This window comes from Dama dama, chromosome 20, assembly GCF_033118175.1.
Source record: "Dama dama isolate Ldn47 chromosome 20, ASM3311817v1, whole genome shotgun sequence".
Taxonomy (NCBI): domain Eukaryota; kingdom Metazoa; phylum Chordata; class Mammalia; order Artiodactyla; family Cervidae; genus Dama; species Dama dama.
Genome location: NC_083700.1, coordinates 88752813 through 88776871, shown reverse-complemented (window position 1 = coordinate 88776871; position 24059 = coordinate 88752813). Strand labels below are relative to the sequence as shown.

At 49.3% G+C, this 24059-nt stretch overlaps 2 protein-coding genes across 5 annotated transcripts in view; one reads left to right on the top strand and one right to left on the bottom strand.

The window, feature by feature from the left end:
- ACOT11 (acyl-CoA thioesterase 11) overlaps positions 1-987 on the top strand; it is a 54260-nt gene extending 53273 nt beyond the window's left edge. For all 4 annotated transcript variants that reach the window (XM_061121807.1, XM_061121809.1, XM_061121808.1 and 1 more), the window contains one exon: positions 685-987. In XM_061121807.1, the coding sequence (XP_060977790.1) occupies positions 685-840 (156 nt within the window). In that variant the 3' untranslated portion in view covers positions 841-987. The remainder of the gene's footprint in view (positions 1-684) is intronic.
- LOC133041311 (protein FAM151A-like) lies at positions 852-13341 on the bottom strand. Its single transcript, XM_061121811.1, has 6 exons — positions 9715-13341; positions 8395-8554; positions 6746-6970; positions 2951-3090; positions 2056-2199; positions 852-1660 (listed from the first exon to the last, which is right to left on the bottom strand). Exons 1-6 carry the CDS (start codon positions 9857-9859, stop codon positions 987-989), a joined length of 1488 nt encoding a protein of 495 aa, XP_060977794.1. The 5' UTR covers positions 9860-13341; the 3' UTR covers positions 852-986.
- Between the last annotated feature and the right edge of the window lie 10718 nt (positions 13342-24059).

Below are 24059 nucleotides of genomic sequence, written 5' to 3'. Positions count from 1 at the left end.
ATTTTCCAAGCAAGAATATTGGAGTGGGTTGCCATTTCCTTCTCTAGGGGATCTTCACAGCCCAGGTATCACCCTGGTCTCTTGTGTCTGCTGCATTGGCAGGTAGATTCTTTACCACTATTACCACCTGGGAAGCCATATTCTAACAGTAGCACCTTCATTTAAAGGGGTTTTATGCTTGACTCTGGAGACCCAATCCTCCAGAGCTTCTGGGCTGAGACAGGAGACACATGATGACAGTATGTGTGGTGACAGAGGGAAGCCAGGGTTGTCAGCACCCAGAGGAGGGGTCAGGGGAGTCCAGCTATATAGGAGGTCATGCCCACCAATCATGCAGTCCTCAAAGGCCCCAGGTGCTGCTGGTATTTGCTGCCCTCCTAGCAGGTGACTGGGCTTCCATGGTGGCTAAAGACAGTAAGTAATCTATCTGCAATGCGGAAACCCCAGTTCTATCCCTGGGTCAGGATGATCCTCCAGAGAGGAAATGGCAAACCACTCCAGTATTCTTGCCTGGAGAAGGCCATGGACAAAGGAGCCTGGAGGACTACGAGTTCACGTGGTCCCAAAGAGTTGGACACGACTGAGGGACTAACGCACAAGGATGCCACCTGCCTGTTTCATGTTCACTCAGTGCCCACCCCACCCCCTTCCCACCCTCCCTGGTTGTGGCTCCCTGTCCTGCAGGTGTCTTACTACAACCAGGCCACCCCGGGCGTTCTCAAGTATGTGACCACCAATGTGACCGGCCTCTCCTCTGAGTTCTACACCACCTTCAAGGCTTGTGAACAGTTCCTCTTGGACAACCGGAACGACCTGGCCCCCAGCCTCCAGACCCTCTAAGCATCCTCCCTGGCCACCTCACGTCCATTCCCACTCCATCCTGCCCCAAGTACATGCGTGCAGTGCACTGAGGAAGCAGAGGCATTTATTCCTTCCTGCCTCCCCCGAGGGAAGCTGGGGTCCACCGGGCCAGCACCCCTGGGTGCTCAGTGTCTGCCAATATCTGCCTGCAATTCTTGGCGGTAGCTCTGGGGTAGCCTGTAGTAGACTCGGGTCTTCTCCACGGCCCTGGCTGCCAGCAGCACTGCCCGCACAGATGCATCGTGGCCCCGGCCAGGGCTGTGTTCCACCGTGACCGTGGCCCGGGGGGAGGCTGCCAGCAGGCGGGCCACGACTCCAGCGGGGCTCTGGCCCAGAGGTCCAGCCTGCAGCTGGAAGGACACGGGTTGCCAGAGGCCCTGGCACAGCTCCAGCATATCTGTGAGCAGCTGTTCCCTGTAGCCACTGCCCAGCACTTCCTCGGGCCAGCCTGGGGCCACTGTCACGTGGGGGAACACCTTGGCCACAGCTGTAAGCAACTCCCTGCCAGTCATGTAGCCAGGGACCATGAAACTCCCGTGGGAGACTGTGGCCCCGACCCACACGGGCCTAGACAGGCGGCCAAGGGTGGAGAGGATGGCCAGCGTGGCCAGGGACGGCCGGAGGGCGGCGGGCTCTGCTATGTGCACGTGGACCCCCCAGCGTCCGGGGTGCGTGGCCAGCTGCTGCAGGCAGGACTCCAGCGTCAGGGCACGGCCATCTGGGGTGCGGACGATGGGCACGGGGTCTCCAGCTGCAGGCTTCTGGAGGCCCACGTTCAGCAGGATCATGCCTTCTTGGTCTGGAAGAGGCAGTGGAGGCAACAGTGTCTGGGGTTAGGGTTATCATGGGGTGTCAGAGGCCCTTGCTGAAGTTAGAAGGGACAGCAGGAGGTAATGGGGTCTGCTGATTGGATCTGGGTTCCAGGTGGAAGGGCTACTTTGTGATGTGCCTGGGGCTCATCAGAATGGCCCAATAAGCCGCTGGCTCAGCTCTGGGCCTGTGCCTGCCTCTCTTGCAGCACCATGTGGCTGAAGCCTCACAAGTGCTGGTCCAAAGGCCAGGAGCCCCGCACTTTGACAACACTGCTCCTCTACCTTGCAGCCGTGTTGCTATGGTAACAGAGACCTGAGGTAGCTTCCCCGAGGTAACCCTTGCAGTTGAGCTAGTAGCACAGGGGCTGGACGCAGACCTTACCTGGGAGCCGCACTGTTGCTGTGCTTCCATTGCCCTGGATGTCAGGAACCAGCCACTCCACGCTCAGACCCTCGTCCCCAGGGTGCTGGAGAGCAGGGATCAGGCTGCCCCCGGTGTAGTAGCTTTGCTTCCGTGAAGTATTCACTGTGGGTCAGATTGCCAAGATGAAGAGGCCACCAGTCACGAGGCCTTCTGTACACCATGAGTCCTCTCTAAGCCTTACAGCAAACTTCCAGGGAGCTGGAGTTCCCTATTTTGTAGATGCCGGGTGACTTGCCCAAGGTCCTACAGCCAGTGGGCAGGGTTTCTGGGATTGAAGCCTGATGGAGCCAAGTCAGTCAGGCCCCAAAGCTGGTATTCCTCCCCCTCACCTAGATGGCTCCCAGAACAGGAATGTTGGGTCTGATGGGTCCCCTTGAGATGGCCTGATGGCAGGCTCTCCTAGGTTTGGAGTCGAGGGAACAGGGGCTTTGGACAAAGGAACAAGCATCACTGATTAGCAGGTACAGTGGAGAAGCTGTTCTCTGAAATGCTAGAGCAACCCTCAGAGAACAATACTGCAAGGGGAAGCATCTGGGGTTTGGAATTTGCTGTTTCCAGTAGGAGCTGTGCCATGTTCAAGCTGAACGACTTTGTATAAATTACATAACTGTTCTGAACCTCAGTTTATCTATCTGTAAAATGGAATCCTTGCTTCATGGATCTGTGGAGCTTAATATTTCATCCCAGGGTCTGGCATACAATGGATGCCTCAAATGATTCCTTCCTATCTCACACAGGATTTTCCCCTTTCTTTGGCCTGCCCCCCCGAGCTCTGCTCCCACATCTACTAGGTGCTGTCTTGTACAGAATCCACTCCACCACCCTTTCCAACCCTCCCGAGACCCCTCCTTACTGGCGAGCTGCTTGAACTGCGACAGGAGAGGTTCAAAGAGGTCATAGTAGACTTGGTGGGTGGCGGTGTTGTCCCGGATGTAGAGGAGGTCGTCCACTGACACGGGGTCCGAGGTGGACTGCCACATTGTCAGGCTATACCTGGGGTCCAGAGAGCCAGCTCAGAGCCTGCCTGGGCCCAGCAGCCCTCAGCCCCTCTTCCATGCTCAGAAGTGAACCTGAGCTGGGGAGAGACCTTGGGAACCCTGACTGAGGGCAGAAGTTAGGAGAGGACATCTCCCCTAAGAAGGAGGGGAGATGGACTGGCCTGTCCCCAACTTGGAGTGTCTATTTGTGGGCCCTCTGTTAGGAGAGAGGACCCACAAAGACACATTTTAGGAATCAGTGAACTAAAATGGATGGGAATGGCGAATTTAATTCAGATGACCATTATATCTACACTGTGGGCAAGAATCCCTGAGAAGAAATGGAGTAGCCCTAATAGTCAACGAAAGAGTCCAAAATGCAGTACTTGGGTGCAGTCTCGGTTTGTTTCTAGGGCAAGCCGCTCAATATCACAGTAATCCAAGTCTATGCCCCAAGCACTAGTGCTGAAAAAGCTGAAATTGAACGAAAAACAAGATGTCCTTTTCATCATATGGGACTGGATACAAAAGTAGGAAGTCAAGAAATACCTGGAATAACAGGCAGTTACAAAGTGAGACAGGCAAAGGCTAACAGTTTTGCCAAGAGTATGCAGTGGTCATAGCAAACATCATCTTCCAACAACACAAGAGATACTCTACACACAGACATCACCAGATGGTCAATACCTAAATCAGATTGATCATATTCTTTGCAGCCAAAGATGAAGAAGCTCTATACAGTCAACAAAAACAAGCTGACTGTCGCTCAGATCATGAACTCATTGCCAAATTCAGACTTAAATCAAAGAAAGTAGGGAAAACGACTAGGCCATTCAGGTTAAGACTTAAATCAAATCCCTTATGATTATCCAGTGAAAATGACAAATAGATTCAAGGGATTAGATCTGATAGAGTGCCTGAAGAAATATGGAGGTTTGTAGAATTGTACAGTAGGCAGTGGTCAAAACCATCCCCAAGAAAAATGCAAAAAAGGCAAAGTGGTTGTTTGAGGAGACCTTACAAATAGCTGAGAATCCCATTTGAATGCAGAGCTCCAGAAAATAACAAGAAATAAAACCTTTCTAAGTGAATAATGCAAAGAAATAGAGGAAAACAATAGAATAGGAAAGACTAGAGATCAAGAAAATTAGAGACACCAAGGGACCATTTCATGCAATTGGGCACAATTGAGGACAGGAATGGTATGGACCTAACAGAAGCAGAAAATATTAAAAAGAGGTGGCAAGAATACAGAGAGAAAAAAAAGAATATAGAAAAACTACAAAAAAAAAAAACACAAAAACTTAATGACCTGGATAACCATGATCGTGTGATCACTCACCTAGATCCAGACATCCTGGAGTGTGAAGTCAAGTGGGCCTTAGGAAGCATCACTATGAACAAAGCTAATGAAGGTGATGTGATGCAATTCCAGCTGAGCAATTTTAAATCCTAAAAAATGCTGTTAAAATGGTGCACTCAGTATACCAACAAAATTGGAAAACTCAGCAATAGCCACAGGACTGGAAAAGGTCAGTTTTCATTCAAGTCCCAAAGAAGGGCAATGCAACCATGAAATTAAAAAAACACTTGCTCCTTGGAAGAAAAGCTTTGACAAACCTATAGAGTACATTAAAAGGCAGAGACGTTACTTTGTTGACAGAAGTCTGGATAGTCAAAGCTATGGTTTTGCCACTAGTCATGTACGGATGTGAGAGTTGGACCATAAAGAAGGCTGAGTACTGAAGAATGGATGCTTTTGAACTGGGATGTTGGACTCTTGAGAGTCCCGTGGACAGCAAGGAGATCCAATCAGTCAATCCTAAAGGAAATCAGTCCTGAATATTCATTGGAAGGACTGATGCTGAAAAGCTGAAATTCCAATGCTTTGGCCACCTGATGTGAAGAGCTCATTGGAGAAGACCCTGATAGTGGGAAAGATTGAAGACAGAGGAAGAGGGGACAACAGACGACGAGATGGTTGGAGGGCATCAATGACTGAATGGACATGAGTTTGAGCAAGCTTTGGGAGATGGTGAAGGACAGGGAAGCCTAGCATGGTGCAGTTCATAGGATCACAAAGAATCAGACAGGACTTAGTGACTGAAAAATTTAGGAAAGAGATAAGGACAGAAGAGATGGGCACGGGAGGGGTGGTTGGAGGAAAAGGAGTACATCAAGGCTGTATATTGTCACCCTGCTTATTTAACTCATATGCAGAGTACATCATGAGACACGCTGGGCTGGAAGAAGCACAAGCTGGAATCGAGATTGCTGGGAGAAATATCAGTAACCTCAGATATGCAGATGACACCACCCTTATGGCAGAAAGTGAAGAGGAACTGAAAAGCCTCTTGATGAAAGTGAAAGAAGAGAGTGAAAAAGTTGGCTTAAAGCTTAACATTCAGAAAACTAAGATCATGGCATCTGGTCCTGTCACCTCATGGGAAATAGATGGGGAGACAGTAGAAACAGTGTCAGACTTTATTTTTTGGGGCTCCAAAATCACTGCGGATGGTGACTGCAGCCATGAAATTAAAAGACACTTACTCCTTGGAAGGAAAGTTATGACCAACCTAGATAGCATATTAAAAAGCAGAGACATTACTTTGCCAACAAAGGTCCGTCTGTTCAAGGCTATGGTTTTTCCAGTAGTCATTCATGTATGGATGTGAGAGTTGGACTGTGAAGAAAGCTGAGTGCCGAAAAATTGATGCTTTTGAACTGTGGTGTTGGAGAAGACTGTTGAGAGTCCCTTGGACTGCAAGGAGATCCAACCAGTCCATCCTAAAGGAGATCAGTCCTGGGTGTTCATTGGAAGGACTGATGCTGAAGCTGAAACTCCAATACTTTGGCCACCTTATGCGAAGAGTTGACTCATTGGAAAAGACCCTGATGCTGGGAGGGATTAGGGGCAGCAGGAGAAGGGGACGACAGAGGATGAGATGGCTGGATGGCATCACTGACTCGATGGGCATGAGTTTGAGTAAACTCTGGGAGTTGGTGATGGACAGGGAGGCCTGGCGTGCTGCCATTCATGGGGTCGCAAAGAGCTGGACACGACTGAGCGACTGAACTGAACTGAACTGAACTGATGAAGAGGGAAGGGAGTGGCCCCCAGTGGGGAGAGGCTGAGGAAGGTGGTGCTGTGCAGCTGGGACCAGTGCAGAGATGGTAGGAGGGTGGGCTCCCCCAATCCCACAGAGCTATTGGGGCAGAGGCTATAGGTGCAGTCTGTACAGCCTCAGAGAATAGCTGGTTCCCCAGGGAGGAAGCAGTGGGAGGCAAATTGCCTCTTAGAATAAACACTTTCTGGAACTTCCCTAGTGGTCCAGTGGGAAAGACTGTGCTTCCACTGCAGGGGTTGCTGGTTTGATCCCTGGTGGGGAACTAAGAGACCGCCTGGTGTGTAGTGGGGCCCAAAACAAATAAGCAGAAAAAAATAAACACTTTCCACTGGACAGGCTGCCTCAAGTGATAGCTGCCCATTACCAGAGGTGTACAAGAAGAAAGCAGGGATACTGTAGACACTGTGAGTACCAGCAGAGTTTGGGCCAGTTGATCATGAAGACCCTTCTAACCATCAGCATCTGGGATCTTGCTACGGATTCAAGCACCGGGAGTGAGTTTGGAGGGAGAAGGGGCCAAGGCAAGGGCCTGGGCGTTCTCACCTGTCAGATTGGCCAAGCAGCCAGCTGAATTGGGGCCAGGCAGCCCTGACCATGACAGCCCGCACGGGGAAGGTCACCTTCTGGGGCAGTGCTCCCACCAGCTCCTGCATCTTCTCCATCATGGTCTGGGTATATGTCCCATTTGGGAACAAGGGCAGGTATAGGGTAGTCCAGCCTGGAGACAGGGTTGTCTTGGGATACTTCTCCTGGACCAAGGCCAGGAACCTGCAGACAATCAGAGATGCTTGTCTTTTAGAGCCCCTTCCTCATCTCCTGGGTTCCCATCAGAGTTCTAGGAAGAGGCAGGATCTATCACATCTAGATATTAGAGCACAGTCCTGAAGCACTTGTTGGCTTGCTCAAAGTCCCATGTTAGGGCATGAACTTTGGAGCCGGGGAGGCCTGGGTTTGAGTCCTGACTATGACCTTGGGCAGCTCACCCAACCTCGTTGATTCTTTAAAATGGCATCGTTTCAGGCAGGATAGGGCTTCTGAAACATCCCCAGGTGGATGCAGAGATGCATCCAATCCCAAGGTGTGGGACCTGTGCTGTCACCTGTGAGAGTCTCTGAATTTTCAGATATTTAAAAATGTCATTCAAAGTTTGAACTCTTACAAATTTGAATAGGCAAATGTTACCCTCTCCCCATCCCAGATTACTGAGTGACGTTCACTCCAAGATCAACCATTTTTTTCAATCTTGGGCCACTGACTACATTTTCAAGCTGCTGCTTTCCAAATGCACCTGAGTTAAAGACTAGATAAATACTGGGTGGATGTATTGTTAGCTGACTGGTTGAAAAGATGGTTTAATGGATGGATGGGAGAAAGGATGGATGGAAATGGACAATAGAGAGCTAGAAGTTAGAGTCAGAAAGTCCTGGCTTTGTATGTTTGCTCTGCCAATTATTAGATGTAGGCAGGTCATTTAACCTCAGTGAGATAATTCCTATATTACAAAATGAAAATAATAGTACCTACCTCATTCTCATTGTGAGAGTTAAATGGTACTCCACAACTAGACTACTTAAAACAATGCGTGTGACAGACAATAAACATTCAACAGACTGAGCCTCAATTATTGTCTGCTTTCTTATCTGCAAAATGGTGAGAAAAAATGCTCCTAACCTGGCATTTCTATGAACTCAGATATATTCTCTCCTTTTATGCGGCCCTCTGTAAACTGTAAACTTGCACCATGTAGCTGGTGCTATATAAGTTCTGTTGTTGGCAGTGCTGGGATCTGGGGGTCGGTGTGGGGGGAGGCTGGGGAAGGAGTTAGTGTTTTAGACTTTTCTAGCAGGCCAAGGGTTGCTCTGGTCACCATTTGCCATCCAGGAATAAACATTATAGTAAGGAGACAAACCCGTAATCCAACAGTGACAGCCTTGTGAAATCAGGACTGTTAGGAGAAAGTGTGAGGGACGATCCTCAGCACCCTTGGACATCAGGGACGTTTCTGGGACAGGTAATGGCTGGTTCACCAGGAAATGGTGGAAGGGCATTCAAGGCAGAGGGAACAGGATGTGTGAAAGTTGAGGTCAGAGGATATGGTGTGGCTGGAGGCAAACTCAGCACAGGTCCCCTGAGCACCTGCTGTACCAGACGTTGAAGGAAACAGACTGGACACAGCTGGAGCAAACACTTACTGTGTGGCATTGACCTCTGTTGATCTGACCATGTTGGGACCCCTCAGGATGTCGGCATTGATCCACACAGGCCTTTGAACTTTCCCCTCCTCTGTCAGCCGCCGAAGCAGGTCCAGGGAGGGGCCCACAGCCTTGATGCTCTTGAAGTCTAGTTTGATGCCTGTGGGGAGAGGGCCAAGGGCTTGGGAAATTGGTCCCTTGTGCTCAAGGAAGAAGGAAACAGAAGACATGACTTCTTGGGACAGAGAGAGCAGGTATGCTGTGTGTGTCAGGGATGGGAGGGAAGACAGGGATGGAATTCTGGGTGGGTGTGAAGAAGGCTTCAAACAGGTGGAGCTCTCCTGGAGAGAAAGGGCTTGCCCATGTAGGAGTGATCTTCCATCCCTCATCCCCAAGGGGAGGAAGCAAATGATGGCTAAGGGCTTGGGACTTCGGGCTGGTGCAGATGTTGTCAAGCATCTGATGAAAACGGACTGTGATTTCTTGGACAGGCAGACTGAGAGGGTCCAAAGCCACACAAACCTAAATAGCAGATGAGGCTGAGGAATTAGAAAGAGTCAGTTGCTCAGTCGTATTTGACTCTTTGCAACCCCATGGACTGTAGCCCAGATTCCTCTGTCCATGGGATTTCCCAGGCAAGAATACTGGAGTGGGTTGCTGTTACTTTCTCCAGGGATCTTCCCCACCCAAGGATTCAACTCAGGTCTCCTGCATTTCAGGCAGATTCTTCACCAGTTAGAGAAGGATGTTGAAAGCCAGGCCAAGGAGATCATAATTTGTCCTGAGGAGAGTGGGGAGCTATGGAGGGTTAAAGCAGGGGAGTGACTTGACAGTTGGCATTTTGCAAAGCTCACCCGGGTGGGGGCTGAGTTTGGAGGCAGGAAGCCAGTGAGGAAGGAGGTCCAGGAGAAAGATGATGTAAGTGGGACTGGGTCGGGAGAAGTCTTCAGGGTTAGAATTGGCAGAAGCAGCAGCTGGGTAGATGCAGGGGATGAGGGAGAGGCATTAGGGTGATGCCTGGATTCTGACTGTAACCGGCAAAGACATGGGAGGGGAAGGTGGAATTGGCTTTGAGCATGTTGTATCCGTTCCATGGATTCAGAGCCTGAATGCTCATGTTTGGCCCTTGCAGCTTACCCTGCACTTTTACATCCCTTGTTTCACCCATCTTCCCTGAGCCCAGGTCTCTAGAGTGGAAAGCTGAGGCAAGAGCAACTCCTGATAGTCATTGGACTTGTCTCCTAGTAGAGGGACCCCTGCACATGTGGCCTGAGGACCAGAGGGGTGGGCAGCTGGCGAGGGGCTGAGATAAGTCCTTACCCTTCTGGGAAGAGGCCAGCACAGCATCCAACCACTGCTCCAGGGTGTTGTCGCTGTAGATGGCTGGGGGGTGCGCCATGATGGGGACTCCGGTCTCATTGACTGTGCCGAGCCCTTCTATTGTGATGTCTACCTCCAGGACCATGACGTCACCTGTTGCATTGGACAGACAAACTTTTTAAAGCAATTTTTCTCATCATCAAGGTATTACACACTTATTATAGAGTATTTGGAAAATACAGAAAAGCAGAAAGGGAAATATTCACCCACATTTCCACTCATTTTTATGTATAATTTTTACACAGTTGAAGCCACTCAGTATTTATAATCTTTTCTGTTTCACTAAAAAAGCTACAAAAGCCCTGATTGAGGGTGGTCACCCTGTTGCGGTTAGCTACTCCCCGACCTTTCCTGAGACATTTCAGTAGTCTCTAAACTTTTGCTACTAACAAATAAGGATCCATATTTTTTTTCTGATTTTTCTGATTATTTTCTATCCTGACTTGAGGAACTTTAGTCAGGGCCATGCAAGGTCGTTTTTTTGTTTGTTTTTTAATTATTTATTTCTGGTTGCTGGGAGCAGGTTTTCTCTAGTTCTGGCAAGCAGGGGTACTCTTCATTGCTGTGCCCAGGGTTCTCATTGCAGCAGCTTCTCTTGTGGAGCAGTGAGTCCCAACTTGCGAGTCCAAAAGCTCACAGGCTCGGTGGTTGTAGCACATGGGCCTAGTTGCCCCAAAGCATGTGGGATCTTCCTTCCTAAACCCTGGATCCAATGGATTCTTATCCACTCTCGTTGTTCAGTTGCTAAGTCATGTGTCGACCTTTGTGACTCCATGGACTGCAGCATGCCAAGATTTTGTCTCCGTCAGTATCTCCCAGAGTTTGCTTAAACTCATGTCCATTGAGTCAGTGATGCCGTCTAACCATCTCATCCTCTGTTGCCTCTTTCTCCTCTGGCCCTCAATCTTTCCTAGCATCAGGGTCGTTTCCAATAAGCAGGCTCTCTCATCCAGTGGCCAAAGTATTGGAGCTTCAGCTTCAGTCCTTCCAGTGAATATTCAGGGTTGATTTCCTTTAGGATTGTCTGGTTTGATCTCCCTGCAGTCCAAGGGTTTCTCAAGAGTCTTCTCCAGCACCACAGTTTGAAAGCATAAGTTCTTCTACCTTCAGCCTTCATTATACCACCAGGGAAGGCTGCAGTATCGTTTTTATTTATTTATTTATTTATTTATTTTTTGCAGTATCATTTTTAAAGCCCATATTATCAAATTACTGTCTAGAAAAATTCTTGTGACTCATATGCCTGCCAGAAGTACATAAGCTGGTCCATCTCTGGGCACCCTTAAGAGCACTGAGCATTGTGATTATTTTTGTCTTTTAAATGCATACGGTTAACTCCTCAGGTGACTATGTGATACCTTTTGGGAGAGTTCAGTCCAGGAGGGAGTCAAGGACTTTGAGTGAGAAGCAGGCTGGCAAGAGCAGGCCAGGCTGTCTGACCAAGGAGTGGAGTAAAAAGCCTGGGTGGAGTTGCTATGAGCGCCTGATCCATCAGATATTTGGCATCAGAGGGATCTCTTCTGTTTTATACTTGCAGCCCTGCTCCCCTCCAAGTCCATTCATCTATACCTGATTGTGTTACTTACCTCTATTAAAAATTCAAAATATCCCTGGCTTTAGTCCTGAGAATCCAAACCAAATGCCTGCCCATAGTCTGTGAGGTCTTGTAGGACCAGGCCCAGCAAACTTTGCCATCTCAGCTGGAGTCCCTCTCTCCCTCAATATCTAGCTTCCATCCACTCCTGTTTCTCCAACATCAGTGTGCACACAAACCAGCCAGGAACTGTCCTAATGCAAGTTCTGCTCAGCAGATCTGGGGTGGGGCCCAAGACACCTACCAAGCTCCCCAGTGATGCCCAGACTGCTGGTCCACAGAACACACTTTGAGCCTCGAAGCTCAAATATCTTGTCTCCCATCTCTGGGCTCCTACACCTGGCTGTTGCCATGGCAACACTCTTCCCTCCACAGTTTTACTAGGCCACCTCCAGCTCATTTGTGGGTGTTGGCTTAAAATATCAAGGAGGCCATCCCTAAACCACACACTCAGTCAAAGTCAGGCTGACAGCTTATCCTTTGAGCACTCAGCCCCCATTAACTACTCATTTAGCACCATCCTTCCTGAGCCTGAGGGCTAGGAGCAGGCTCCAGCTCTATGCGGCCCATCATTTGGATTTCCAGTGCTAAGGTGGTACCAGGCCTAAGAAAGGAGCTTCAGAAATGTTTGTTGGATGGTAAAAGACTGGATAAATGAATGATAGAAAAATCTGAGATCAGTGACTTCCTTGGTGGTCCAGTGGACCACCTTCCTTCCCAGTGCAGATGGCATAGGTTTGGTTTCTGGTTGAGGAACTAAGATCCCACAGGCCTCACAGTGCAGCCAAAAGAGAAAAAAGTTAAGTTCAACCAGCCCAGGTCCAAAAAAGTAAAAGAGCTTGCACAAAGTTGCAGAGAATTTTTGCAAATTTCTCTAAAGCCTAGGTGTCTGGATTTCCAGAAGGGAGAGGAAGCTGAGTGCCAGGCTGTCCCCAGCACTGATTCAGGCACTTTGCACTGTCTCATTTCATCCTCATATCTCTGACCCAGCGCTCCGGACTCCCTGGTGTCCTCACTGGCAAGATGGGGATGAATCGCTCTAGGTTTTAAACTACAAAACATGGAAATAAAAGTTGTAGTAAAAAATAAAAATTAAAAAAAACAAAAAACCAACAGGTTGTAAATTGTGAAGGGCTATATGAAGGTAGCCTTTATTTCTTTGGCTTTCTTGTCTTAACTTCGTTACCTGGGGATGCTAAGAGAGGCATGCGGAGGGGCTTGGGGCCCAGCAAGGCCCAGAGAGGCCAGGCCCCAGGCGGGTAGCTGGGCAGAAAAGAGGGTAGCTAAGGAGAATGGATGCTGAGGGGTCTCCTCCCCCATCTAACAGGGGCCAGGTCCAGTCTGGGGAAGGTGGAGGTACCCTGGGAGGGAGCCAGGGCTGGAACCCAGGTCTCAGTCCTGATGACTGTCTGAAGCTGCTGCCTTGCTTGGCCTGCACCAGCTGCCTCCCTTGAGATGCTGGCAGCCCCTGAACTCTGGACCACGTCTCGTTTCTCCACCGCCTCTCAAGCTGGGTGCAGAGCACGGGCCAGCCAATGCTCAGTGAGGGGGACTAAAGATGGATGGACCTAACTTATCTCCTTGTGATCAGCTCCTGGATCCAGCTTCCTCCTGCACGGCCATTCACACGGGGCTTTCCAGATCCTGAATCTGAGAGCTAACTTGTTTAGGGGGTGGGGGATGGGTATGAGGGAAGAGGAAATGAGGGAAGATTCATGTTCCTGCAGCTGCAGTAGTAGCCCTGGTCCTAAGGGGTGCAGACAGGTGAAGAGTGCTGCTCTCCACAAGGAGCCCACAGGAAATTCCCAGGCCCTCCCTCCCCTTCACCCCCCACCCCTCCCCGCCCACCCAGGAGCTCTACACATCACATCTGGGAGGAGGAGCACCATGGCCGACCCTGAACCCAAGACTGCTAGCTTCCAGTCCCCCGCTTTAACACGTGCAAGCTGTGTGACCTTGGGCAGGTTACTTGACTTCTCTGTGCCTCCTTTCCCTCATTTACTAGAGGTAAATAATAAAATATCCTTTGTGTTGCATTCACTGTGTTTTAATTATCATCTACATGGAGTAAATTACTCAGTCTGGGATATTCCTATTGTTGCAGCATAATTACTAAAAATGACCTCTTTCATGACCAAAAGTGCCCTGGCCTCATCCTACCTGTCCACATTTGGCAGAGGAAGTGGTTTGAACTGCAGATAGGTGGAGTCACTTGTCCCAAACCACTCCTTTGGTAAATGGTAAAATGTAGAATTGGAGCCCACTTCTGTCTGCCTCCCAGGCCTTTGCTCTGGCCCCTCCCATCCACTAAGATGTCTGGTGTGACTTCACCAGCCTAACTCTGGCCTACCATTGCTTCCCCTCAGGATCCCTCAGGAGCTGTGGAGCCACCCTCCTCGCATAGACCTGTGGAAGGCCTCAGGTCCTTCCCACCCCTGTGGCTATACTGACTGGTTGTTCTGCATGCTCCAAGCTGTTGGGCACCACCTAGTTGGGGCCCTTAGGTTTCTTCTAGGCCAGGGTCACAACTTGGTGGGGCTTGATCCCTCTCTGCTGCCCCAGGACTTACCTGAGATGAGCCTGGGGCTAGCAGAGTCCCTTTGCCTTCCCTCAGGCCTTATCTCCCAGATGAGAGTTCTCCCTCCTGCCAAGGGGTTTTCTAGCTCCTTTTCACCCAAGTCTGACCATTAGCCTCCCAATCCTGAAGCAGCAGCAGACTGGCTCCACCCAGCCTGCAGAAGCCCTCCCCTCTGCTGACCACCAAGCCTGCCTCCTCCAAGAAGTCTCTGTAAGGACTCATTCATTCATTCAGCAAACCTTTCCCTGTCTCTTACTCCCAAGGCCCTCTGCTGGTGACTCTGCAGGAGGTAAAAGCCAGAGGCCTTGAGCCTGGGTCTTGTTCTGCTTCAGACCTACTGCGTGACCATGAACAAGCCCCTTTCCCACTCAGGATCTAACTTTCCTAAAATTGAGGGTTTTTGGTAGAGCAGTGGTTCTCAAAGTGTGGTCCCGAGCTCACCACGTTAGCGCCACCTGGAAACTTACTAGCAGTGCAAATTCTCAGGTCCCACCCCAGAGCCACTGAATCTGAAACTCACTTCTGAAGAGTGACAGCAGGATATGACCTTGGACCCAGACATCTCCCTACAACCTGAGCCACTCACACAACCAGTGAGCCCTCACTTTCTCAAGTGGATGATGGCAAGAACGCAGCCATGCCCATCCTAATGCTACTTCACAGGTAATGCTGTCTTAGCCCTGCTGCCACCCTCCCTCCATCTTCTCCGCCTCTGCCCCAGCCTGCGCCATCCTGGCAATTGGACTTACTGCTGAGGGCAGCCTTCATTTGCTCCTTGCTGTTGGCAGCGTGGTACCAGGTGACGAGCAGGCCGTCCCTTTGGCTGATCTGACCCAAGCTCAGCAGGTAGTCCAGCATGTCTGCATCAGAGCGGCAGGTCCCATTCTGTTTACAGCCTGGAATAAAGGCCAAGGAGGCTGTTAGCATCAGTTCTTGCCCAAGCCCAAGACTCTTTATCTGTACATCCTACTAACCCTCTCTGGGTCCCAGGGCCACATTCAGCCTGCCATCTAGCAGAGAAATAGTGGACCCCAGAGTCATCAGTGCTGTGAGAGAGAAACATGTGGGGTCCTAAGCACAAGGATGCTTCAGACCAGCCTGGGGACATTGGAAAGTTCACTGATAAGGGAATATTTGAGTGAGACATAGAAGGATGGGTGTGTAAATTTAGCCAAAAGAGGGGACTAGGTTATTCCAGACAGTATAAGAAAAACGGTTGGCCATAGGAAATGTGGTTGCTTAAAAGAATGGCCACTGCTCTGGTACAGATACAGAGAAATGAGATAGGACAAGATTGGAAAAGAGGGCTGTGATCTGGTTGTAAAGGACCCTGGATGCCAGCAAAAAAAAAAAAGGGGGGGGGGGTTATGTGCTGGAGATGGCAAACAAGTTTGTGTTTAGAAAGTGCTCCTTAGTGGCAAGGCGAGAATGGATGGGCGAGAGCAGGCTGGTGGCAGAGACTGTGTGGGAAGGGGAGGGCTGAGGCAGGGGTCCAGCAGGAGAGGGAGAGCTGAGAGGTTAGGGTGAGCAGGGAATGGAGATGAGGATGGGAAGGAAGAAGCCTCGAGGCACAGGACTGAAGATACAGGCATGAGGCAGGAGAGGAGGCTGCTCCCAGGTCCCCATGTAGATGGAGGACCCTTCATCAGGAGAGGGCGCAGGGGGGTGAGGGTAAGTTCAGCCCAGTCTGCTGAGTGTGATGCCTGAGTGACCCTCCAACAAGAAGTGTTCATCTGGGAGCATGGAAGGATAGCTGAAGCCTGGTAAAGGAGGAAGGGAAACAAAGTTAATGAGACTCTTTGTTGGAGATCAAAACTTGGTGGGGTTGGTGATGGGAGGGGCAAGTAGAGCTGTGGATGGAGGATAAGTCTTGGTAGTCAATTTGAAAGGAAACCAACTCTGAACACTCATTGGAAGGACTGATGCTGAAGCTGAAACTCCTATCCTTTGGCCACCTGATGAGAAGAGGGACTCACTGCAAAAGACTCTGATGAGGGGAAAAGATGGAAGGCAGGAGGAGAAGGGGATGACAGAATGAGTTGGTTGGATAGAATCATGGACTCAAAGGACATGACTTTTACCAAGCTCCGAGAGAGAGGAAAGGACAGAAGCCTGGTGTGCTGCAGTCCATGGGGTCGCAAAGAGTCAGAGACGACTTAGCGACTGAACAGCAGCAGCAACGGGGAGGGGAGGAGAGCAGAGGCCAACAGGGCTGTCGGTGGGGACAAGACCTTCTGGGGGCAAAGAGTGAGGGATGGGGAAGACAGCCAGATAGCACAGCTGGATGCTCCTACCTGGCAGGATGGTGCGTTTCTGCAGCGAGAAGCCCACGATTATCGCGATGGTGAACACCAGAGCCACACTGACACCACCGACAATGGCCCACTTCCAGCACCCCATCTTGTTTGCCATGATGATCCTCTGAGGGGAATACCCCTCAAAGGGCAGAGTCTCCTGAGTCTTCCTCCTCAGAGGGAGGAAGGAGCCTTGACAGCGCTTAAATCTCCTCCTGGCAGAACAGCTCCTGCAGTCCTGGAATGTCCCAAAAGACAGCTTTGGAGGCCCCGCCTACCTCCCACCCTCCTCCTCCTCCCCTCTCTCTTCCAGGATCTTAACAGGTCAAGCAGAAAATCCTGCCACCTCCAAAATGACCTTTGAGCACAGTAAGAGACAGCAGCAGATGTTAGATTGAGCCCAATGCAGGAGACACGCCTGCAATGCAGGAGACACGGGTTCGATCCCTGGGTTGGAAAGATCCTCTGGAGAAGGAAATGGCAACCCACTCCAGTGTTCTTGCCTGGAAAATCCCATGGACGGAGGAGCCTAGTGGTCTACAGTCCTTGGGGTTGCAAAGAGTCAGACATGACTGAGCGACTTCACTTTCAGATAGATTATCTACCTGGGATTGAAATAGATAGAACTGGTATGCTGACCTGGTCTGCTGCAGGCCACTTCTGAGTCACAGAGGGTGTCCTATGCTTCCCGGTGTGGGAAAACAGAGACTGTCCCTATTTCAGAGACCCTGGAGTTTAAGTCAGTCCAAGAGCCAACTGTCATGTGCACGGAGAATTGGGGCTTACAGAAGTGTACAGAGAAATCCAGCAGGGGCCTTGGTTACTCGAGTGTGTGTGTGTGTGTGTGTGTGTGTGTGTGTTTGTGTGTGTGTAGGCGTGATTAGAAGGATGCCCAGGTGGGCAGATCCAGGGAATCTGGGAAGTAAGGAGAAGGTTGGGAGGGAGTTTGGTTCAGGTGTCCTCGGGTCATGGGGACTCTGGGTGTCCCTGAAGAGCTGCCCAGGAAGGAATTGGATGTAGAAGTCTGGGACTCTGGACCAAACATGAAGCTGTGAGCATCTTTTCCTGCTCAAGGCAAAGAGAGAAGGGGGTGGAGGCAGACTTTTGGGGACTGCAGACTTTAGGGAAGGTAGGGGAAGAGAAATCGGTTAAGTGTTGTGGGATAGAATGACAAGAGGTGGGGAAGGTCCACGGAGCCAATAGAAGGGTCACTTAGAGGAAAAAAGGGTGGTCATCTGTGCCTGGAGATGGAGGCCCATAAGGACAGCAAGGTGCTGCCAGACTTGACAATAAGAGTAAAGGTGATGTTGGAGACAGTCTAAAACTGAGCTCTTACAATTGCCTAGGCTTTCCACATACAAACAGCCCTTGTTTTGTTGCCAAAATCTTGGCTGTCTGTGCACCAATTTCAAACAGAAATATGGAGACAGAGTTATGGAGGGGAAGGAAAAAGTGGCTTTGTTACTTTGCCAGGCAAAGGAGGAACACAGCAGGCAAGCTGCTCAAGAAGTGTGCCCCCCTCCCTGGTGACTAGGGAGAGGTTACCTAGTCAGGCAGGAGTATGTGATAAGGATCAAGGCAGTAACAGTCTTCATTCCTTCTTCTGCAAAGTTTCTAAAGGGTGGGGTTGCTGGCAAATGAGGGTTTGCAGGGTCTCAGGTGATCTAGTCTCTTATCTTGATGAGCCTCTATGGTCCCTTTAATCTTGCCTCAGGTGATTATGCTGCTGTTCCTCCCTTGATTAGCAACTGTTCTGCCAGTTGGAACCAAGAGGTTATGGAGCCTGGAGATTGGCCTATAAGAAATGACAGACAAAGAGATCTCAGTGCCCAGGTACCCCACAGGGCCCTGCTTGGCATCGGCTTTAGAATTGTGTGCTTATTTAGTCTTTGTGACAGTCTTGTAGGGGAAGTATCACTCCTGCATCTCAGATAAGGGAGTGGGATTTGGTCAGCAGCAGAGCTGAGGTATAAGCCTGGGTCTTTCCACCCAGCAGACTGTGTGTTATCCACCCCTGGGAAGGATGCTGACGGGTTCTGAGGCACTCAGCATAGCAGCCTCTCTCAGCTCTGTGGCCTCTGCAGGCTCTCTTTGAGGAAGAGGGACTTTATTCAGCTCTGGCTTTTGGCAGGAGGAAGACTTCTGGGTTGATCTTCAGGCCACAAAGGACCCCATTGCCTATGACACTCCTCATGAGACAGATAATTGATGACGGTACTGAGCCCCACTCTGTGCCCAGTACCACGCTAGCTGTGGGGACCCACCAGCCCCCTGTGACATATGGTAGGAGAGGAGAACATGGGGGTTGTCAGGGACTCCAGCATCTCTTAGGTGGAGCCGCTGTTCTAGGGCTGATGCTGTGGGAGTGGGGTTACAGCCTGTAAAGATGGGCTAATAGCATGGCCTCCGAGGTAGGACCTGATGCATCCCTGATGAGCACAGGGGAACTGGGAACCCCAGCCTCCTGAGCGGACCATGTGGCTTTCAGGGGAGACGTGGAGGACTTGGAGAGCCATGTGGGACCAGGGCTAGGAAAGGTTGTTCTAGACGAGGGGGCAGCGTGTGTGGAGCAAACAGAGCATGTGGGAGAAGGGCTTGCTCGGGAGGGCAGCAGAGCCGTGGGGCTGGACCCTGACAGGTGGGAGACAGGGGTGCTCAGGGCAGAAGGCTGGGGAGGCTAGCAGGGCTGGGTCACCCTGATAAAGAGCTTGACTCCAACCAGGAGGGCATAGGGAGCCTGTATCTGTGGGATAAGCAGGAGAGGGACATGCTCAGCTTCGCATTTTGGAGAATGATTCTGGAAGCTGCTATTGAGGAATGGCTGGAGGGGGCCCCCCTACACCTCTTATCTCCCCATTCCTTGCCACAGAGCCACTTGACCTCTCAGGCCATTCCACTCAGAACAACCACAGGTCCACCAAGACCCAGCCTCTCTTTCCTGGGTTACTTCAATTACCCAACCCCTTACCTGAAAACTGGGTTCACCGTCATGTTGGTGCCAAGTCAAAAGACACAACCAAGCCAAAGATCCAGAGAAGGATTTATTACTTTCCCAAAGCAGCGTCTCCAGGAACTGCAAAATAGGAGAAGTTGTAAGGGTACATGTATATTTAGGAAGGGGCTTGAACAGGGCAGAATTCCCCGTAGAATTGAGGCAAATGATGATGGAGTCCAAGTTTTAGTTGATTGAAATCATGAAGATCAGGAAAGGTCAACATCCCATCCTCCACCTGGCTGGAAGCCTTTTAGTTCTGGCAGAACTCCCTGTCAGATTGTTTACACATATCCCTTAAGGAAGAACTAGGACTCTGTTTTATCTGAACTATTGTTTCTTGAGGGCTTTTCCTTTGTTCCTACACTTCCTTACTTCCCTTAAGATTGTTGATAACTGAGACCTGTTCAAGGGCAAGCACTGTGGCCATTTTATTTAAGGAAGTATGAAGTGAAAGTCACTCAGTCCTGTCTGACTCTTTGCGACTCCATGGAATTCTCCAGGCCAGATTACTGGTACAGATTCCCTTCTCCAGGGGATCTTCCCAACCCAGGGCTCCAACCCAGGTCTCCCATATTGCAGGTGGATTCTTTACCAGCTGAGCCACCAAGGAAGCCCAAGAATATTGGAGTGGGTAGACTATCCCTTCTCCAGCGGATCTTCCTGACTCAGGAATGGTTTACCAGCTGAGCCACCAAGGAAGCCCAAGAATATTGAAATGGGTAGACTATCCCTTCTCCAGCGGATCTTCCTGACTCAGGAATGGTTTACCAGCTGAGCTACCAGGGAAGCTCATTTTATTTTAAGCAGCAAGGCAATCAACATACTCAGTTCTCAAGCTTCCGCTGCCTGCCCCCCCAAAATCAACTGATGTTCACAACTGTCATTGTATATTTATAATAAACCACTCAAAATACTTAGTTTCAAAGAGAAAAGTGGTTACCGAGTCCTAAGAATGCAGCACTGAAATGATTTCCTATACTTAGTAGCCTCTTTTCTGTGAAAATTGCCTGCTGTTGTTTCATATCCTTGAGCTTTGTGGATTCACATTGTCCTGCAATCCCTTTCTAGAGTGACCATCCAGGAGGCAGGATCTATAACTAAAGGACGTTCGTTTCACTTTTACCGAGTACCTATTCTGTGCCACTTACTGTGTTAGATGTCGAGGACAGAGACACCAATATGGCACAGCTGCTGCCCTGATTGGATAATACATTGTTTTTAAAACCAAAAACCAGGAAACTGGTAATGTATACATATTGCAGATTTTGAAAAAAAAATCAGAGGTAGTAAAAAAGAAAAGAAAAAAATAATAATATTGTCCTGAGAAAGTTATTATTAAAGTTGTGATGTATATTGTTCTACATTTTTTTCTATGCATATGTAAAAAACAACCTTTAAAAAGAATTGTCTTGTGATATTGCTCTGTACCACATCCCACCATTTATTGTACTTGTTAGGTTTTAAAGTCGTATAATCTGGCCTGTGGAATATTTATATTTGCCTGTTTAAAAAAATGGTTGGGTTTCCACTGCTTGTGGGGGACAGCATGTCTAAATGCATAGGCTCTGGGCTGCTGTCCTCCCTTCTAGCCCTGACACTCACTAGCTGTGTGACCTATGGCAGTCACTTCACCTTTCGGTACCTCAGTTTCCTCACTTATTACCTTGTAGGGTTGTTGTGAGGATTAAATGAAAAAACACATGTAAATCATTTGTGACAGTACCTGGTACCTACCAAATGCTTGATAAAGATGATGTGTTGCTGTTCATGTATGTATATAATTTATAAAATATGAGTTTGTAATCTGCTTTTCCCTCGCATATATAATATGAGCATTTCCCCATATGATTGCAATTTTCTTTTTTAATAGATGCATAAAATCTCATTCAATGGCTCTTTCCCTAGTTTATGGAACCATTACCTTCCATGTTGGATACCTGGATTGTTTACAGTCTTTTATTAATAAGCAAATGCTCCAATGAGCCTCTCTGGCCATATTCCTGATGATGTTCTAGGCCTGATTCTCAGAAGTAGAATTGCACATTTTTAAGGCTTTTGGAAACTGCTGTTAAAATTTCATTCCCTAAGATTTACATCAGTGTGGAGCTGCAGGGTTGGGTGGGGTTTCCACTGGGGGAGAGGCAAAGAGCAAGTGCCTTTCCAGATAACCGGCAGGATGACCCAAGGCTCAGAAGGAGAGAGCAGAGGACCCCCTAGGGGAACTGGGAGAAGGCTGTTAAGTCATGAGGTTTGAGTGAGCCTGTGGTGGGGCAACAAGGCTGCAGGGTGGAAAAAGCCATATTTGATTCACTGGTGATGGGCAGGCTGTGGTGTAGATGACTCAGAAAAAGGTTAACGGAAGCAGGGAACCCAACGAAGAAGCTCTTGTTAGAAGCCAGACAAGGGACTTCCCTGGTGGTCCAATGGTTGCGAATCCACCTCCCAATGCAGGGAACACAGGTTTGATCCCTGGTCTGGGTACTAAACTCCCACATGCTGTGGGGCAAGTACACCTGTGTGCCACACCTAGAGAAAGCCCACATGCTGCAAAGTAAAAGAAAAAAAAAAAAAGCGAGAGAAGAGGAGATCTGAATTGGGTGTGAGGAAAGGGGAGGACATATGCGTATTTTCATCTAAGAATCTTTTAGACCTGGAAACTGACACCACATGGAGGAAGGAGAGAGGGAGGGAGAAGTCAGAGGATTTTCTAGATGGTTTCAGCCTGTTTCTTGGAGAATCAGGGACCACTAATAGAAATAAGAAAGCTGGGAGGAGGAACATGTTTTGTGGGAAGGAGATTTAACTAACACGTGCTGAGTTTCAGGTGGGGTATGTAGATGGTGAACATGCTGGGGCAGGAAGCACAGGGATGGGGCTATGTTAATCTCAGCCCAGGGTATCTGCAGATCCACTCCTGGCTCTTCCCTGGCCCTGCACTGAGTTAAACCCTGCCCCCTTGTCTCTGCCTTCCAGCTGCGTCGGCCAATCGGAGGCACTGGCTGGGGTAAGAGGGTGGGCGAGGCAGACAGGCAGTGTGTTTTGTCATCTCTTTCCCTCTGCTTCAGGGAATGTGTCTAGCAATAAAAGGCTCCTACTCCCACTCTGATATCCCTGAATCTTGCCCATTTGGCTCCTCACTATCATCATGAAACTATTTTCTTTTTTACATTTTTTTTTTGGCTGCAAGGCATGCGAGATTCGCTTCTGACCAGGAATTGAACCTGTGTCCCCTGCAATGGAAGCGTCTTAACCACTGGACTGCCAGGGAAGTCCCTGCTTCCTCTGTTTTAAATGAGGCTTCCCTCCTGGTAAAGAATGGTAAAGAATCTGTTTGCAGTGCAGGAGACCCGGGTCAACCCCTGGGTTGGGAAGAAATACGTAGTGTGGTTTCTTGCTTTCCACCTTGGACCCTGACTTATTCAGGAGCCCCGGGCATGGATACCATAATTAAAGCAAGGTGCATGGACAAGGTCCCAAGTGAGAGAGGCGAGACCCAAGCCCAGAATCCCAGGGGACACAGATGTAAGGAGTTTTTTTTTTTTTGGTGGGGCTGGCTAGGGAATGGGGACACTGAAAACAACACAAGAGAAAAAAAATCTGGGGCAGGCAGAGAACAAGCAGAGTGAAGTGCTCCAGAGATCAAGGAAGGAGAATTCCTAAGTTTCGAGCATTGTAAACAGCAGATGCTCCAGAGAAGGCAGAGAATGAAGGTAGAGGACAAGACTTTTAACTCAGCGATGTCCTCAGAGGCAGAGCCTCAATGGAGAGGAGGTGGCAGAGAACAGATTAAGTGTTAAAGAACAGGGCAAGGAGTGAGGTTTGGGAGGCCAAAGGGAGAGTAAAACATTTCTTCAGGAAATACTTACTGAAGTATTGAAATACTTGCCAAGTATATTTAGTACTATGTATGGTAAAGTACCAGGCCTAGGGTACCTAGTGTGCAAAGATGAATAAGTCATGGTCTCCGTTCTTAAAGCATTCTCAGTGCAGAGAGGGAAACAGTCAAGTTTCTGGAGATTTATAGCACACTGTAATACGGTTCTGATCTATGCCACAAGAGCAGAGAGAAAGTCCTACTGAGCTGTGGGAAGGGGCTCAAGGACGACTTCCTAGAGAAGGTACCCCTGGGTTTTGACAGATAAGTAGGAGTCATGCAGATGAAATGGGGATGAAAGGGAGGAAAAAAACATTCTGGATGGAAGGAACAGCCTGAGAAAGGGCATAAAGGTAAGAAATGTTACTGTGAGTTTGGGGAGACCACTGTGCTGGCAAAGCAGAAACTGTAGAAGGAAATGGTAGGAGATGAGACTGGGAAATGATTCCAGTGGAATAATGAACTAGATATGTCAATGGGAACAAGAAGGCAGTGGGAGATTCACTTTGATGTGCTAAAACAGACACCCTGGAATCCTACGTGCAGTGACAGTATTTTCAAGAATGAGGATAAAATATTTTTTTTGTAAACAAGAACTGAGTATCACTAATAAATTATTTGCTAAAAATTTTATTTGTTTATTTTATTTTTGGCTGTTCTGGGACTTTGTTGCTGCACACAGGATTTCTCTAGTTGCAGCGAGTGGAGGCTGCTCTTTGTTGCAGTGCACGGGCTGCTCTTCTCTTGTCACTGAGCAGGGGCTCCAGGGGCTCCAGGGCCCACAGGCTTCAGTAGCTGCAGCTCTTGGGCTCAGCAGTTGCACTTTTCAGGCTCTAGAGCGCAGGCTCAGGAGCTGGTGTGCAGAGGTTTAGTTGCTCCGCAGCATGCAGGATATTCCTGGACCAGGGATCGAACCCGAGTCCCCTGTATTGGCAGGCAGACTCTCAACC

What these genes read in the sequence shown, in the direction of transcription:
- LOC133041311 (XM_061121811.1), bottom strand. Translation starts at nt 9,859, where the DNA reads ATGGTCCTGGAGGTAGACATCACAATAGAAGGGCTCGGCACAGTCAAT. An exon ending in GCTGGCCTCTTCCCAGAAGG is followed by an intron (nt 8,555 to 9,714) that starts GTAAGGACTTAT and finishes CTCTCCCCACAG; the next exon opens with GCATCAAACTAGACTTCAAG. An exon ending in ACAGAGGTCAATGCCACACA is followed by an intron (nt 6,971 to 8,394) that starts GTAAGTGTTTGC and finishes GATTGTCTGCAG; the next exon opens with GTTCCTGGCCTTGGTCCAGG.